This window comes from Athene cunicularia, assembly GCF_003259725.1.
Source record: "Athene cunicularia isolate RWA chromosome 3 unlocalized genomic scaffold, athCun1 chr3_part1, whole genome shotgun sequence".
In the NCBI taxonomy this organism is placed as follows: Eukaryota; Metazoa; Chordata; class Aves; order Strigiformes; family Strigidae; genus Athene; species Athene cunicularia.
The window spans coordinates 65789343-65807214 of NW_020799097.1; the positions used below are offsets into that span (position 1 = coordinate 65789343).

At 42.9% G+C, this 17872-nt stretch overlaps 1 protein-coding gene across 4 annotated transcripts in view; it reads right to left on the bottom strand.

Moving 5' to 3' along the window:
- Positions 1-261: 261 nt before the first annotated feature.
- The window catches only part of HIVEP2 (human immunodeficiency virus type I enhancer binding protein 2), a 123606-nt gene continuing 105995 nt past the window's right edge, over positions 262-17872 (bottom strand). For all 4 annotated transcript variants that reach the window (XM_026844449.1, XM_026844450.1, XM_026844453.1 and 1 more), the window contains 4 exons: positions 13797-13972; positions 11081-11182; positions 9636-10546; positions 262-2818 (listed from right to left, as the gene is read on the bottom strand). In XM_026844449.1, the coding sequence (XP_026700250.1) occupies positions 2000-2818; positions 9636-10546; positions 11081-11182; positions 13797-13972 (2008 nt within the window). In that variant the 3' untranslated portion in view covers positions 262-1999. The remainder of the gene's footprint in view (positions 2819-9635; positions 10547-11080; positions 11183-13796; positions 13973-17872) is intronic.

Genomic DNA, 17872 nt, shown 5'->3' on the forward strand with positions numbered 1-17872 from the left:
GTCACATGCCATCATGCTAGAATTGTGACAACGTACCAGCTGTGGTTCTGCCCACACACGGTATTACTGGAGAAATAAACTGGTTTAGTTTAATAATATCTGAGGAGGCCAAAAGATGATCTGCATTTTTCACTGCTGCTCACATTCTTAAGGGCACTCCTTGTGTGGGAAAGCAGCGCTTGGGAATACAAGGTTCTGGCAATATAATGGAATGCCAATAAACTTGGAAAATCAAAGAACACATGAAAAATAGACACCTCATGCATGTAACTGTATATTTATTTCTTTTTAAAGAACACTCCTTAAATGTATTTTAAGTCAATATACAAACTTGGTTTCACATATTTATAATCCACTAAATAGCACAAAATATAATCCAGGTCGTTGGTTTCTTTCATCTGTGTGTGTGCCTGTGTGTGTTTGAGTGCGTGTGCACACTGCTGGTGGTAGTGGTAACCCACCACACGTGTTCAAACACAAGCCCGGGCTCCTCCTGACTTTCTTCTGGAGCAAACCTCACCCCGATGGAGACCCTGCTCTGGAAGACTGTGCCTTTCTTTCCCATGAATCCCACTCCTTGAAGAGGCCGGGGTGGCGGTGCTCTCTGCCTCACTGGCAGGGCCACGCTCCTCCGTCTGCAGGATGGGGGGACAGGACGGGATGGGACAGGACGGCACGGGAGCCTCCCCTGAAGCTGACCCAGACACCACAGCAGGGAATGACCAGCCGTGGTGTTCAAATGTATGGAAACGCCTTTTCTTCCTGCTCCAAAACCCTCTCTCACACGCCGAGGCACCTCTGCATGACACCTATGCCCCAGGGTCAGCCCTCATGAGCAGGGGACTGCTGGGGCTTGGCGGGGCGCCGCTTCTCCAGCCCACAGGCCAGCTCCTCGCCCAGCCCCGGGCGGCCGTAGGGGCCTTGCCACCCCGCGGCTGGAGGCCAGGGAGTGGGTCGTGCCATGGCCGGACTCTTCTCCCCGGCAGCCAGCGATGCCCCGGCTCCATGCCCAGCAGCACAGCAAACCTCGCCTGTCCCAGTGAGTTACAGCAGACAGCACCGGGGATGCACCTGCACATATTTACATGGGGTGGAATGTTTTCCCATAGCTTTTTAAAGGAGTATATAGATCAACATGTTCACATAAGACCAAATACTTTTAATATGTTTATAACTGTTTTATAAAGCTTTGAAAAAACTCACAATAGCACATTGTTTTACTTTAATGCTTTACGGTACTATCAGTTTAAAATCACAATCAGCACTTAAGTTATAGTCAATCCGGCAAACAAGAGACAAAAAAAAATTACAGGAGTTAAGAACTGACTGATACAACCTTTATCTTTTTTTTTTTTTTAACTAATGCATAAGTGCAGAATAAGATAAGATACTCTAGTTTAAATATCTTGTTTTACAATATACATTTTGTTCTAATTACGCAACAGTAAATCCCATGCTTCACATAGAAAAGCAATCCACAACATTAAGAAAAAAATTTACAATTTATGAAACAAAGTAAATAAATATTAGTATTACAGAATCAGAGCTGTACATAAAAGCTGTTCAGTTTTAATCATATAAAAATATGTTTTAGTGCAACCTCACATATATTGATGCCGTTTTGCTTTACATCATTTAGATCCAAGTGTCCAAAAAAGGAAAGAAATTACATTTATTACAAAGCAGATACACAAATTCTAAAATATGTACAAATTACTGCTAAAAAAATGCTTATAAGAATATAAGCAAAGTAAAGAAAAGGCACAAACATCTGTACAATTTAAAAGTACCAGACCCAATAAGAATTTCAAATTTAGTTTTGGTCAGGCTCATGATGACTTGTTATTTTATCTAATTCTTTTGATATAACAAAAGTATATATAATAGCAAACTACTGTAACTTAGAACAGGCATGCTGTAAAGTTGAATACTTCTTCTATCTCTAGAAAAAAAAAAAAGTGGGGTAAATGTACGGGTGAAAGTCTCCATGCATCTCAGATCAATGTGGCTTGCTCTTCTCAGATGACGGATCTTTTCTTTCCTGTGTGCTTGATGGGGAGTCGTTCCTGCTGTGAAAGCCCAACTGCCGGACGTCCACAAAGCTCTTGCTGTAAAAGGTGGGATGACCTAACGCAGTCTGTGATGTACCAAAACTGTCCTGTTCACCACCGTGCAAGTCAGGATGGGTGGCTGAAGCACAGGTCTGGCCTGGCTCAGATCCACTAAAGTGTTTAATGCTAAAATGTGCACTTTCTAAGGGTTTCTGGTGAGGCTCAGAAGGCCTCTGCAGCTGCTCCGCCCCGTGCAGAACGGCTTCTTCTGTGGCGATTCGCAGAGAGGCTATGGCTTTTGTACAAGTCTGTATGTTCTCCTCCTGCTCCCTCTCGGTAGCTACGACACTGTCCTCTGACGTGCTCTGCGTCAGCAACAGCAACGGAGAGGAGGGCGCGCTGGAGGGAGCAGTGGGGTGCAAGCTGTGCGGAGAGGTACGTTTCTCGTGGTGCTTAGAAATACTATACGATTCTTTTGTAAGGATTTCCGCAGTTCCTCTTTGCTTCTCCTCAGAGCCCTCCCTCTGCAGGGCCAGAGTGGACGGAGAATGTAAACCTGAAAGGGCCACCGGTACTGAATGGACCATCTGGATACCCCCAATAGGCATCATGGGGATGGGTGCTCGGATCTGCTGCTGGGAGTGTAGTGGGAGATGACTGAAGACGTAGTCGCTCGGACCTTCGGGGAACGGGCTAGACCCACGGTGCTCCATACCTCCTTTTTCTCCATATATGTTGAAGTAAGGCCCCTGAGACAACCCCCTTCTCTGTAACCAGAAAAAAAACAAAAGAAATGTCAGTGCTGCTACTGGCGAAATTCTTGTCTGGCGGCCAAACCACCTATCTGCTTTCCTGTCTAACACAACCTCCCATTCATGCAGCACCTTTCATGCAGATGGATCCCAAAGCATTTGGAAAACTCCACTAATTGCTTATCCAAACAACAGAGGAGGTTTTGCTTAGCTCAGCCCTACAGGGCTCATGCCTCTGAGGTGAAAGGCAGCAGCTATTTAAGAGTGTTCAGCAACAATGCAGCAATTTAGGTCAGGAAGTGAAGAGTATTACATTCAACTGAAACTGCAGAGAGAATTTGGGGTAGACAGAGTTTCATTCCCCAGAAGAAATTTGGCCCAGATATCCATCTTACCCTCTCTTTTGGCAAACTGTGCTGGTATTGGCAATCCACGCTGGGTGTCAAGACTTTGTTGCAGAGAAATACACATCCGAACACTCCCTGCTCACCACCGCTGCTTGGCAGTATGCGAAAAAACTGACTGCATGTATGTATTTTCTGCTTGCTGCAAGATCCTGCTCTGGAGCCCCAGAGAAGGCACTTGATCTCCATGAGCTTTACCCAATCCTTGATGAAAGTGGACGGGTATTTCCATGGAAGTTCAAGTGCCTCTGTACGACGAAGACCCGAATTTTTATAGTCATTAAGACAATGGAACACCACTCTGGTCTATCTGTAGTGTAAACAACAAATAATAACAAAAGCACAGGCACTGGCTGTGAGTGCAAGTGATGATTCAGTTGCAGGGAGACTCACCCACTCATAATGGGATTGAGAAGAATGAGGGATTTTGTAATGGCTAATAAAAAGCAATCTTGCAATATTGACATTTTCAGTGCCTTCCCATTAGTTCCTGGCTTGGAAGAATGAATAGCTCCATCTCCACTCAGTATTAAATATGCCCTGGGCTTTTGGGCTTCTCTTTTTTTCATTCTTAACTTTTAAAATTTGTTTTCCATCTGATGATTAAATACCATTTACGGCTGACTAGAGAAATAATGATGACAGAAGTGCAGTATGACATTTTCATAATTGTGTGTGGGATTTGGCCACACAACTCTTGGGGACTCCCATAGGAAATTAAATGAACAAAAATGCTCATCTCTGCTCTGCAAATTGACCAGACACCTATCAATTGCCCCAGAGCTGTACTGCTACCACAGCCTTGGTGTGGCAGCCCGAGGACTGCGCTGTCAAATGCCAATGTGCTAAAGTGGCAGCACTTCACTGCTGGGAAATCCTAGTTCTCAAGGCATTAAGCAACCTCTTGATCCCATCCCAGGGAACTGGTTTAGGGGGCAATTAAAGATTCTGTTTCTGTGCTACCCAGGGGCTCAATCTCACTGTGCTCAGATGCTTTGTCCTGTTTGATAGAAATCAACGTCGAGACAGGAAGGGTGACCTATAATCATCAGACTCAAACTTAAGAGATGTTATTATTCAGAGACTAATCTATGTTGGGAATTTTCCTATTCAGAAAGTGAGACACTTGAGTCTCATAAAAGAGAAACTGTCATAAGAAAGCACAGTGACAGCACGTTATACTGCTGAATAGGGGAAAATTTACAGAATGAACTGCAGTTGCCAAGCCACAAGACATAGTTCACCTACCCTGTCAGTCCTTCCTATCACTAACCTCACCTCTGCACAGCTGCTTGCCCCCTTTTTTTTCCATCTTTGGTCTGCCAACTTGTTTCTCAGTCATACTGTCCTCTTGGCTGTTTCCTAAGCCCTGATATTTATCACTATTGCATCTGATGTGAACTTGGGCTAAGGGGAACAGAGTAAAAACAACCAATAAATGGAGTAAAACTCATCAAAGAACAAATGTAGTCACACACAAATCTCTAACTGAGAAAGACACCGGCTTCATGTTGTACCCTGACAGTTTCAAAAGGGAATAGAGCAACAGCCTGTCTATGTCAGACAGAGGTGGCTAACATGACAGAAACTGCTATATGCTTCAAGACCAGCAGTATGATCCAATATATGTCTCATATGCCTAATTTTTACATAACCACTGACAGTGTGTGCATGTCCACTGGATGCCTTCCAAGCCTGGCTGAGCATATACTGGATTATCCTTCTCTAGCTCTGGCAGATAAGTTTGAAAAAGGGCAACATAAATGCTTACAGGCATTAATAAATGTTCATACCTCTTACCCTGCTTTTATTTTCTTTACCAATATCTAGCATTTTCATACCTACAAGCAGACACACATATATGAATGATGGAGAAAGACTGAATATTAGAGGAGCTGTCTTGTTTTAACAAACATCTTGAAAATCCAATGACTTTATTCTGTTGACAGAGTATTAGATCCCATCACTGAGCACAGTGCAGAAAGTCGTGGTATCTTTTTGCAGTGCTGTCAGAATGGGTTGCTGCCAGTGCAGGGAGATGAGCTCCTCTCTTTGTCAGGTAACAGGAATCCAGTTCGCTTCCTGTTAATTCTCATTTGTTGTGGTTTAGCATATTTCCCTCTAACTCCAGGTGACATATAATTTCCCAAGCAACAGTATTCTGTAGGAGCTTTTCACTAAACTCTCTGACCTGGTCATAAAGCTAGACTACCACACCTCTGAGCAAAGCCATATCCAGCTTCACAGGTCCCCCAGGGATGAGATAGGGTTTACCCTGTATCTGGTACATCACCCAAAACAGGCTGTGGGGAATGAAGAGGAAGATTGCATTTCAAAGCCAAGCACCCTTCACAGACATCCTCCTGGCAGCCTCAGACCACAACTTGCAAAAAGATGGTGGGTGAAAAACAATCTCTTCGATTACCATATCGTAATGTACTTGAAGCTTTTTAAAGTTAAAAACCAGAAAATGTTGGAACTCTACTGTGAAATTCAGTAACAGAGCATATTACCAATGTGCTTTCTAAAAGACATGATGCTTAAAAAAGTGACTATAAATCTGTGCGGACTTCAGTTTCAGGATCAGCTCGACTTGCAGTCCTACTGAGAATGCACCATAGCAGCCCACAAACACCAGTGGACTTATTTAGTTTACCTGGACTTTAGAAGTTTTATGCTGGCTCTCTGTATAGGAATCCATTTCACTCAACATGATAAAGTACTGAGTGACTGGGAACAGATTTAATATCCATATGTCTGGGATGATCAAAGGACCTTAAGTCCTATCAGTTTTCAGGAGGTACCTAACTCCCTTCAGTCCCTCGGGATGTATCAAGACAGGCTTCAGACATCAAAATAAATGAGAGCTGCCACAAAACAGTAAGATAAGCAAAATCCACTGCCTCCTAGAAGCTAAAACAATTGCTAGGGCCAAGCTTGTACCACCCACGGCAAGATACCTTCAGAGCCTCATGGTGTCTAGCCCTGGAACTGGTAGAAGCAGCAAAAGCTCTGGTCTGCAGTAGGAAGTGGTGGGGTGCACTAGGAGTGGGGACAAGCAGGAACAGAGTGAAACAGTTGGTGCTGGATCCCATGTTCACAATATCAGTATTGTGGGGCTGGAGGTGAAGGTTGCTTTGGACTAACACTGTGTGGTCTCTTCTCACTCATTTGAATGCCCACTCACAGTTTAAGTGCACCTGCTGCACTCCTGGAGCACATTTTTCAGTTTAATTTTCATCTGAAAACAATCCAGGTCACTCATTCCAAGACTGCACTGCAACGTGAGTCAAAGCACAAGAAATGTGAGAAGAGAGGTGTGCCTGATCCAAACTAAAATGCTAACAGAGGTGCACTCAGGGTGAACAAAAGCAGCCTTCCTATCTCTGCTCTTTCTTTCAGGACTGATGTAAAATGACTAAGAAGAATCAGAGCCCTTTGATAATGGCACCAGCCTCCTCAGAAAGAAAAGAAACCTCTGGCATTGACAAAAGAGAAGATCCTGAATGTATGTAGACAGCAATGGGGATCTGCCTTTGAATTTAAAGGTGACAACTTAACTTGCCAAAGCCAAATGTGCACCAACATCAACCAGAGCCTTAGGCTACTTTGGAGAGAGTATACTGTTGCAAGAGTGTATCCTGTTATTAACTGCCAAAGAAAAAAAAAGCATATTTTTCAGTAGTTTGTAGGATCATACAAAAATAATTACTTTCCCCAAACTGTTTTCCACTTCCTATAGAAATAATTTAAATTGCTTTCTATGTGATGTTTTCAATGCTGGAGCACTTTACAAGCTCTTTGCACTAGACCACCAAAGCGCATGAATATTCAAGGGGAAACAAAATGAAGGGGAACTAGACCAGCACTGGCCAAAGAGACTAGAGCAAATACATCCATTTCAGTGGAGAAGAAAGAAAACTGGCCTCTTCTGGGAACTGCAGGCACCAGAAGCACAAATCCTCTCTTACTCCTGAAAGAGCCGGGAACCCAATGCAGCTCTCAAAAGAGGAAGTAGGATTGTAAACTGGCATGTGCATCACTGATGCAGTTGCTATCCCCGTTTTGATTTCCTGGATTTCACTTCTCTGAAAGTGAAGCCTTTATTCCATTTTGTTCTCTGACAGTTTTCATTTATAGCAAGCTCAGGTGTCACTTGTGTTCCCACACAATGAGTTTAATAACTTGCGTGTCACCTAAACTCAACTACTGTGTGGCTAAAGTTTATATTCCAGAAAGGCACCAAGAGGTGAGGAATCCATTTTTCCTTCCTTTCTGTCATTTGTTGAGACGGGCAATCATCCTCATTTGTCATTTCCTCATTTAAATTTGGCTGGGCTCCACTTCCAGTGGCGCCTGTATTCAGGCTCCAGTGACTGTACTGAGGTCTGGGCTTCCCTCTCAAAACACTCAATATGCCACTGAGGTACCAATGCTTTCTGTAGGACAAATATCTTTTACACTGGGTTTTTCACTGCCACATGCCTAATCCTACCTCAGAAATAAGGTAAGCGTTAAATGCCCATCTGGCATGGTGGACTTTCCAAAAGAAGGAGCTAAGGGTGCTAAAAGTGCTTACAATGTGTTAAACGCCTTGCTGGAAGGTGTGCATAACACACAAGGCAAACATTACAGCAAGAACTGTCAGATGGCCAAGGGTGACTGTTACATACCCTTTTGCCAGCATCATCACACATCCAAAATCTCTACTGCAGGATGCCAGTGGAAGTGTCTCATGAGAGACATTAGGAACTGGGGCTCCCTGCACAATGTCAGCTGTAGTGTCTCATATAATCCTTTCCATCTGATACTAAGACATCATGACTGTTAAACTGGTGGCTCTTTATCCTCTTCTTGTGCTCCCTTTATGTTAGCAGAACGGCTGGCAGGTTGTATCCTCCCTCAGCTACTCAGTGATCGTTCCCATGAGAGTGCGGCAGGTTTTCAGCATGCCGTTCCTCAAGGACTGCTTAGTCAGCCACCCCTCTCCACTGCTCTCCCCAACAACCTACCAGGCCATGGAGCCATGTCTAAGGTATGGGAGAAGTAGAACCTGCATTGCTCTCTCCTACACACACGGCTGCTTACGTTGTAGCTTTCCCTTATCCCCCTGAGAAGTTGGGAAGCCACTTTTGGATCTGCCAGGGAGGTGGCATCTTGGCTCTGTTTGGTCTACCCCTGCTCCAGCCACCTTTGCCCAGATGCATCTCTCACTCCACTCCCAGGCGCAGGCAACATATCAACCTGGCTCCACAGAGAAATTCATCCCAGAGCTCTGAAAATACCGATTTTGTGAGCTAAGGGTTCTTCTCCTCTCTAGAGAAGCACCACAAAGACTATACAAATTGCCGAGAAGACTGGCAATGGGGAAGTGGGGAGGAGAGCCCTGCTGGGAGGAGGACAAGGGAGGCAGGAGCCCTGAGGCAGCGTGAGTCTGTCACAGCCTGCCAGGGTTGAACCCGCACATAGGGGCTGGTGAGGAAGGCAGTGAGAGGGCAGCAGCAACATGAAACGTGGAGAAGGAAGCATACTAAATGTAAATAAATGCATACATAGTGAGGCCGTTCCTTAACTCTAAAGACCAAATCTATTTGTGGAGAGAGTGTTTTGTGAATGCTAGGGCTGGTCAAAAGTGCCAAGTCGGCAGTTTATGAGACTTGGTTTACTGAAAGGGAACAGCACAGACAGCAGCTGTGCAAGTTTTGCATGTTTCCATTTCCACCCAGACAGTTGCATCCCTGCCGAAACAGCCAGTTGTGATGGCGCCTTCTGCGGGGCAGACAGCTGCCTGCCCCTGTGACATGATAATATCGTTTAAGCTCCAGCCACAGAGCCTGATTTTGATGGGCACCCTGCTATTCCTAGAGGCTCCATTTATTTTAGAGTTTTTATTCCATTAAACAATACTTCAGTGATGGGCACCTCACTGCAGTATCAGGGCCTTAAACTCTAATCTGGGCTTGGTCTCATCTGACAGTCTGGGAGGTAAAAGGTTTTACAGTGCAGAAATGAGCCCCACATGCCATGTAAGCTTCCTGGGCCGTTTTAAAATAATATAATATAATGTTAGATAGATAGATAGATAGATAGATAGATAGATAGATAGATAGATAGATAGATAAAATAAATATAATAAAGACATGGTCGGTTAAAGTAAGCCAGACTAATTTCATTGAAGTTAATGTAGCTACTCAGGCTTGTACTCAGTGAAGATTTGAGCCTTAGGCTGACCCTACTGCATCTAACTGAATCACCATCACAGCTTAGTCCTCATTTATTCCAACTTTCTTGCACTGGTTCCAGGACTTCCCACCAAGGCTTAAAGCTTATGCCGCCTTCTTCTAAAAAGCTTTTAAAAACACTGTGCAGAAATTAGGTAAAAGCACTTGTTTTGACAGTAAGAGTGAAAAATATTCTTTCATACTTACTGAATGCCCCACTGGAACAGGTTCAGACTGTAAATATTGACCCATGGACAACGCTGGATTATGGTATAAGCCCCTCCGGGGAGATGCTGCTCTAACGGAGGCCATATATCTTCTCTCTCGCCTAGGAGACAAATCTCTTCGAACAGACGCATCTTTCCCTGGTGACATTGGTCTCCTTGGTGATAGGTGACGTCTTGGTGACATGTCCCGTCTTGGTGATAACTCTCTCCTCAGCACAGCCTCCTTCCGTGGGGAAAGGTGCCTCATGGGTGACATATCTCTTCGGGGTGACAGATGCCTTCTGGGTGACAAATCCCCTTTTGGGATTAAATACCTCTTTGGTGAGTTATCTCTATAGGGTGAAGAATCATAGCCAGGTGATGACTGTCGACTGGAAGGTGAGAGGTCCCTCGGAGATGAACTGGGATCTAACGAAAGCATGTAATCCTCATCCATGCAGCTAGGTATGTCCAACCTGTCTTTATCGGACTCTGAATCGGTACTCTTATTCTGGAAAAACCTCTGATATTCTGTCATCTGTGAATCTTCACAGGAGTCGCTTGGTGTTATTAGCTGAGTAACCTGAATGCTAGGTAAGGTGACCAAGTAACTGATGAGGGAGGAGTGTCCTACAGAAAGGGAGCCCTCGGGGGAAGCCCCCTGCGATGCCCCAGCCGAATTCACCGAGAGGGAGGAGAACCGAGGGGGCTGCGGGCTGGTGCTTCTTGATCTGGTTTTTGGTGTCGAGTCTCCCTGAGTATCATCAAAATCATCCTCATCTTCATCGTCATCATCATTGTCATCGCCATCCTCGCCATCTGACTCCTCCGCGTCGGAAAACTGATGCTCTGCTGACAGGCCTGCCATGTTGCTACTCTTCTCTGCCTCCTGCTGCATGTCCTCCATGTTTTCTGAAACAGCCAGAGCAAGTCATGATGGTGAGTGCACACCCCACCTCTTACACCTTCCACCACATTCATTCCCCACCCAGCACACCCAGTGCCACCGCTGAACGCTCTTCATCTGGGATGGCTGCATAAAGCCATAGTCCTAAATCATAATTTTTCATAATAATACCTTAGAACTCTATACTTGAAATGAAGTATATAAAGCAAATTCACCCTACCCCAACTTACAACTTTGCTTAAATGTTGCCATCTCTCACATCTAAATTGAAAATATTGGGAACTTTGTACGAGACAGATGACAACAGGTCATACTTTTATTTCTAGCTCTTCCTCATGTATCTTAATAAAAAATGTAACTCAAAAATGGACTGGATTTATTTTTTTATGCTTCCTGTTTATTAAAAAGATGCCTCTTAATTAAAAAATGCCCCAAATACTTTTAATATGTTTTCCCATGCCAGCCACCGTGCTGAAGTGCAATGAGTCATTTGCATACTCCAGGGGCCATTCCTACTAAATTAAATCATTCTGACATACCTGCTTCTTCAGTTTCAGCATCATCTACAGATGTCATTGATACTCCAAGCTCCAGGCATTTTTTCATGTGTGCTTTAGACTTCATATGTTTTGTCAGATTTCCTATGGATCAGAAATTAATCTAATTACAGACCACAGCAAAGAACACACTCCAAGTCAGGTTTTGGTGTATCTTAACTCTCTTTTCCTTCAGATGGGGGTTTTTAGTTTAAAAAAAAAAAACACGACAGGGCTGGCTCATCCAGCCCACTGCTCTGAGAGCCTGTTTTAACGAGAGTGGGTTTTTATATCTTAAAAAAAAAAAAATTCAAATAAATTTAAACTTAGGTCCTGAGAGGTATGTAGGCATCTCTCCAATTTTCCACATGACATTTAGGTACCCTGACAAGCTAAAAACCTCACTTTTGGATGTTATCTGTCCCTGAGTTCAGAGTTCATGGTATGTACAGACTGCCTGGACATTGAAATAAGTCCAATGCACACCAGCCATTCAGAGATCACACTCCTAGTTTCACAGTGGTACTTTCCAGCCAAGGGCTCTCCCATTTAATTCACATGTAGGTTCCAAATGTTCTGAATTTGAAGCATTTTGAAGCAAAAGTACCCCACATAAATGATATTTATGGGAGACTTCTCTATGCAAGTTTACCATCTAGCTGCAATCTCTGAACTAAGCGAAGCTGTACTTACAGCATTCACCTGGGATGTGGGAAATCCAGGTTCAGCTCCCTGCTCTGGAGTACAGATCTGAACCAGACACAGCAGGGATTTGAAATCAGACCTCCCATTTCCCTGAGGGAGCAATCTAACACAACTATTGACTTTCTGGAGTGCCTGTCTTGGTCTGTTTTTTCACAGATAAGAAAACTGGGTTGAGACTGGCCCCAAGAGACCTTTCATGGCAAAGAATCTTGAGCACGAAGCACAAGCTGTAGAAATGAGAATACTGCTCGAATACATTAGCCACTTCAGTCACATCTGCAACACCCAAAGGGGAAAGAATGGCACAAGAAAACCCAACCCAATACCAAGACATGGTGCTTCTTAGCTCAAGGAATGTACCCATGCTGCTTTTGGGATCCCAACCAGCATCTCCACAGAGTGTGTGTGGCACATGCAAGCCGGGGGCAGGAACACTGTGCCACTCTGTTGCATAGTGGAGGTGTGCTGAGAAGCTCACAAACCAGGCTCTTCTCCTCTGTCTTTCAGTCCCAGCTAGTTAAAATAATTCCTTTCTCAATACCAGTTTCTTATTGTGCCTGTGTACTGCATGAAAAGTCTAACTTGGACACTGATGCCTCTGGATGGCCAAATGCTCAGGGTGTACACTGAAAACCTAAGTACCTCTGAAGGTCTGTCGCCTACTGTTCTCAGCAAAACAGCAACAACAGTTATGAGGCTGACAACTGCTCATAAGCAGTAATATACCAGTTAAACTCTTCTTGTACTTTGAAGGCTAACTTAGCCTCTTCCTACTCATGCCCTTCTTGTGCAATAGCATACTACCTCCTCCCTGTTTCTTTTTCTCTGCCAGAAATGCCAGCCTCAGCAAGCAATTTCAGATTTCTTTCCATGCCGTCTCTTCTGCCTGGAATGTCCTCTCTGAACACAGCTGCAAAACCACAATCCTCCTTCAAGTCCCTCCTCGAAACCCATTCCTCCAGCAATGTCAAATGTAAACAATGATCCGAGAACAGCTCACCAGATGGTCTACTGGGACTACAAACGAGCAGCTCCTTGTCTTTATCTCTACACCCCCATGAAAGTTCTCATCTTAAATTAGGTTGATGGGTCTACTACCATCCATCAGCTATTCCCATCTTTGGCAGAGGAAGAAGTGCTGGAGTCATGGAAACTATTACAATTCTCAATCCTCAAAACAGCCATGAAGCTGCAGTGGGATCTTGGGAGAAATTTCCTTCAGCTTCCTCTCTCCTCCTTCACGTAAGTTCACCGCACTGGGACCAGAATCTGTTTCCCTTGTCTGACAAAGAGAAGCTAAGAAATGAGAATGTAAGGCTTATGTGGGTTGTGCTACAAAGAAATGCTACCAAAGAAATGGATTTTTATTTTCTTTTAAGGAGAGAGTTGCAACAGAAATCCAAATTCCAAAGAATATCATTATCTGTGGCCTCAGGGTGACAAATGGAAGCTTTTTTCTGTGCTGACAAATACATGTGAACACAAGCTATCAGATCTCTATTCATAATTAATGCCATAGTGGATGGAGTGGCCCATCTGGGAGACATACATTATTTATAAACTTGAAACTGACCCACTGTACAGCCAGTGAAGGCATGTTTTCCTCAGCAGCTGATGCTCTGCTTCTACATTATGTCATAACAAGTGTACTCTCCTGGTAGCATTTAAGTGTTGCTGCAATTAAAATTTGCACCATGTAACAATTTTGGCAGAAAGTATTATTTGTAAGGGTGGTTCTTATGCTACTACATTTTCTCTGCAGACAGATGGACCAGCCAAGAGCCTATAGCTCTTAATGAAGCTATCCAAGGAGTTCTGGAGTCTCAAAAAATCCCTGGATCAATTAAACAAAAGAGAAAAACATCTCCTGTGAAGTCCTGTATACATAAACACACTGATTTTATTCTGAAGAAAATTCTCTGCTTGATTGCAAAGGGTGCTTGGATCCCAGATGACAAAATAGCTCAATATTTGTTTGGGAAGTGGTAAGAGTTCAGCAAAAAGGGTCAAGTACCTTTAGTTTTGAAGGCAAAATTGCACAATTTGCATACATAAGGCCGGACATCAGTATGAGTGCGGATATGTTTTTTGAGCATGCTTGGCTTTTTGCAGCGAATTCCACATTCTTCACAAATGTACTTTCCTCGGCCACGACCTCTGACGTAGACATAATCCTCATTTGATTTATACCTGTCAGAAGATAGCAGGCATTTGAATCATATAGACTCTAGGTCACATACATGCACAAACACCAACTCTACGCATTTGATCCCAATCCTGTATATATCTCATCACAAATCCACAGAAGTCCATGGGAAATACTGAATTTTCAGTCTGGAACTCACAAAAATCTATTTGCCTTTCAGGGAATGCACTGGTCCCAAAGTGTTTTCACAGTATAAGACCAAAGGGTTGCAGTATGAGACTAGTATAAACACCTTGTAAGCAAACAGATTAGCTACCGTTCCTATAGACACAGCACAACTCCAAACACCAGTCTGCAGGCTGGATTTATTTCAGCTAACGGTAGTCTTGTACAACGCAGGCATCTACCACCACTGAAAACAGCACCGTTTTGCGGCTCATTTAACTATTTTAGTGTATTTATCCCTTGGGATCAGATAAATCACATCCTGGAAATGCCCGTGTCTCCCCATTAAGCATAAAGGGAATGCAGATGACTAGCAAGGATGTATCCATTTATGCTACAGATGCCTGAAGTTCCCAAAGATGAATCCCTCCCTAAGGGACACCAAGCTGAGTTCACTCAGGTACATGCTGCTTTAGAAATAAAATGGGAAACTTTCAGTCTGCATACTTAGCAGAAAGCTGTTAAAAGGAATTTTTCTTAGCACAGGCGTGAGCATTCCATGCTATTTTTGCTGATCACTAGTTTGTAGTTAGGTAATAAATAAGATATGCAAATCTATGTAAAGATGTTCATTGCCTTTACTCTCATGATAAATTGTTAATACTGAAATCTAAAAGGGCCCAGGGGATCTGCTCAGACTGTTCTGAGGTTTGAAGAGCCCTGGGCATTCCCTAGAGGGAGAATTTTAATCCTCATTTACCCAAAGTAAAATCCAGAAATTGCAAGAACTGAGAAATAATATTTTTTATGCCCTCTGTCCTCCACTGCCCTCTCTCTAAGCAGCACAAAGTATGTTCAGTCACCCTGTGGATGCGCAGCCCACAAAATACCCCTGGTACTGACAGTCAGTGCTTTAAATAAATAAGGGACAGTGTGAAAGATTCTGTTGATGTGTTGATAACTCTACAAGAAGTAAGTGGCAATTTTGGGGTTACAGAGCTGAAACATTTTTCAAGTGTGCTTTTCTTAGATGAACACTTCTTCCATATGTTCAGCTATATCACTGTTAATATAAATACTGAAGTCATTATCTCAGAAATACATAAAACACTGTCCTGGTCTCACATCCATCTTGTTATCTATTAAACACACCAGCTCCTCTTTCAAATGTGCATCCCTAAACTCATTTTTTTTTATTTTCTTTTCAATAAAGTTGGCCTTCTCCCTTTTCCTTCATTGTTCTGGCACCATGGGCAAAACTGGCATAACATTTTAATATTTAGCCATATCGCAAGTAAGTTGTTTTTTTGCATAACATTTCTGGGGTTCTGCTTTTCTGTCTGCCCCATTTCCCAGATTCTCCTTCATACATACATGTCAATGACTCCTAGTCATCTTTCTATCCACTGCTTCATCAAGTACCTCCAGGCTTTCTCACACAGACAGAAAAAATGTCCATTATTGTTTGAAAGACTGCCATTTTATCTTCTTCTCATCTCTCCTTACAGTCTGATTTTGCTCAGATGGAGTCTACCGTATCACCTCTGATTGATACTGGTAAGATAAATACTGTATTATAACATGTGCTTTTCTGTTGGTCCATCTCTGCTGTTTCTCTGTCTGACCTCATTCCACTGGCTTCTGTAACCTGTCAGATACTATTGGACACAAAGACAATTAGACAAGATCTCTCTTCATGATTTATATGGACAGTTCTTGGCCATAACAGACCTTGACTCTCTCAGTATGTTTCAGCATAACAATGACTGTAAGAGAAACGACACACACAAATTTGACATCGAAAGAAGGCCTGATCCAAAACCTGATACACCAGAAGACTGAGTCTGTGGTGATTATCTAGATTTCTAGCCTGCAGGAATATTAGATCTTACTATTATCTCATGCCTCATTCAAAGCTTTCAGGAATTTTCTCCTTCTCACTACATAACTTTCATGTAAAGAATACAGTCACTGCTGCTCCGAGCTGGATTTGAATGGGACTCTAGAGTTAAAAAGCATTAACAAGCCTCAGAGTCCTGCAATTTATATCCAAAATGTTGTTTTATTGTGGATTTTCAATTAGAGTCAATAGCTATAAAAGAGCCAACTGTGAACTCTTGTTGTCAGCTGATAATGTTATTAAGTTAGATGTCAGATGAGCAGGCATGTTGCCCTGTCCCTTCTTTCTTTTCACTTCATGCCGTTAGCAACTTACTATACTGCATCAAGTACTGAACTTCAAATTGCTGTTTTTCTTTGAGGAGCACTGCTTCATATCCCATCAGGGTTTTGCAGTCACAAATGATGGAAAGCAGATTTTGTGATTCAGATCATTTAATCAGAATCAAGTCACCTGCCAGAGGTAATAATGTGGTTGCTAGCTTCTTCCTTCAAAACCCCCTCTGCTGCAATGCTTATATAAACTGGTCTTGATGGCTTTTGGAGCAGCGAAGCAGTCATGTGCTGTGACACCTACTTTTCGTCTCAACTCCATTCATTCTGTTCCTTCAGCTTCTCACTCATCCCCAGCCCTGTCTATTTGCTTTTTGCCCACCTGCCATATGAGTGCTCCACTCTGCCAGTACAAGGCAGCTACACAACTGCACCCCAACTGCTTTCCTACAAACCAAAAACTGACAACCACAGATCTTTCTCAACTATGGATTCTGAATTGCTTTCTTTGCAGTTACAAAACAAAATCAGTCAAGAAGCCTAAGCAAATCTACACCCCAAGACAACCAAAATAAAAAGACCCTGCTGAAACAAGATACCACCATGCACACTTTGTTCAGGGGAGAAAATGTGAAACAAATACAGACAGTTGCTGTATCGTTCAGTGCAGTACTTGTGCGTAATGAGATGATATGAACATGAGCTTGACGAGAGTAGAGCAGATCAGAGAAGAACAGAATAGCTCTACAAACAGCCAAGAGCAAGCAAGCACAGAAACCCACCCATGTTAAAAATAAACTTTCGTAAGTCATAAACAAAAATCTGAAGAGGACAAATTCAATAGTGAGGACAGAAATCACTGAAAGACATAGTTATGACATCTGAAAAATATGAGATCTATTTGAAAAATAGCTAAACTAATGAAAAGAATGAATCTACCCTTTCACAAGTCACTCCTATAAAATGTATTATAAAATTATGATGCATAAGGAAAGAGTGGACCCATTAACACTACATCATTTCATTCATTGTAGATTTGCAGGTTAAATGTTCCTATTAAGGAAGACTTAACAGATTATTTGTCTCCCCTACTCCAGACTTTAATGTGCGCATCAAGGTTTCTTATGTTTTGTTTTACTCAAAGGATATCTAAACATAGCCAAGTGTTACTAGGAGACATTTCTAGGTGATGAGTGAATTATGTGACTTTACACAAATAATTTCATAGACTTTATTGGTGTACAGGGAAACTTTAGATGGTATAAGTAGCATGCAAAGTTTCTTAAAGAAGGTATTAGATGGTAGAGGCATTTTACAGAGTGATCTGTTGCATCTCACACTGATCTGAATCCTCCTTTAAACTGCTTTTCTTAACACACTTCTACTGTTCTGACCTCTCATCATGCATCTTACATCAGTGCAGACTATCTTCAGCTGGGTGATCCAAATTCAGAAATGATACATAGTGAGAAGCTGGCGAATTTTATGCTTCAAAGTGGGTGCGAGTTGAAGCAACAGCTCTTTACATTTCTTGTAAACTTAGGCTCACCTCTGAATTTGGGTCACTCTTGTGTAGCCAGCTTGGCTTGGGTACTAGGACAATGTAC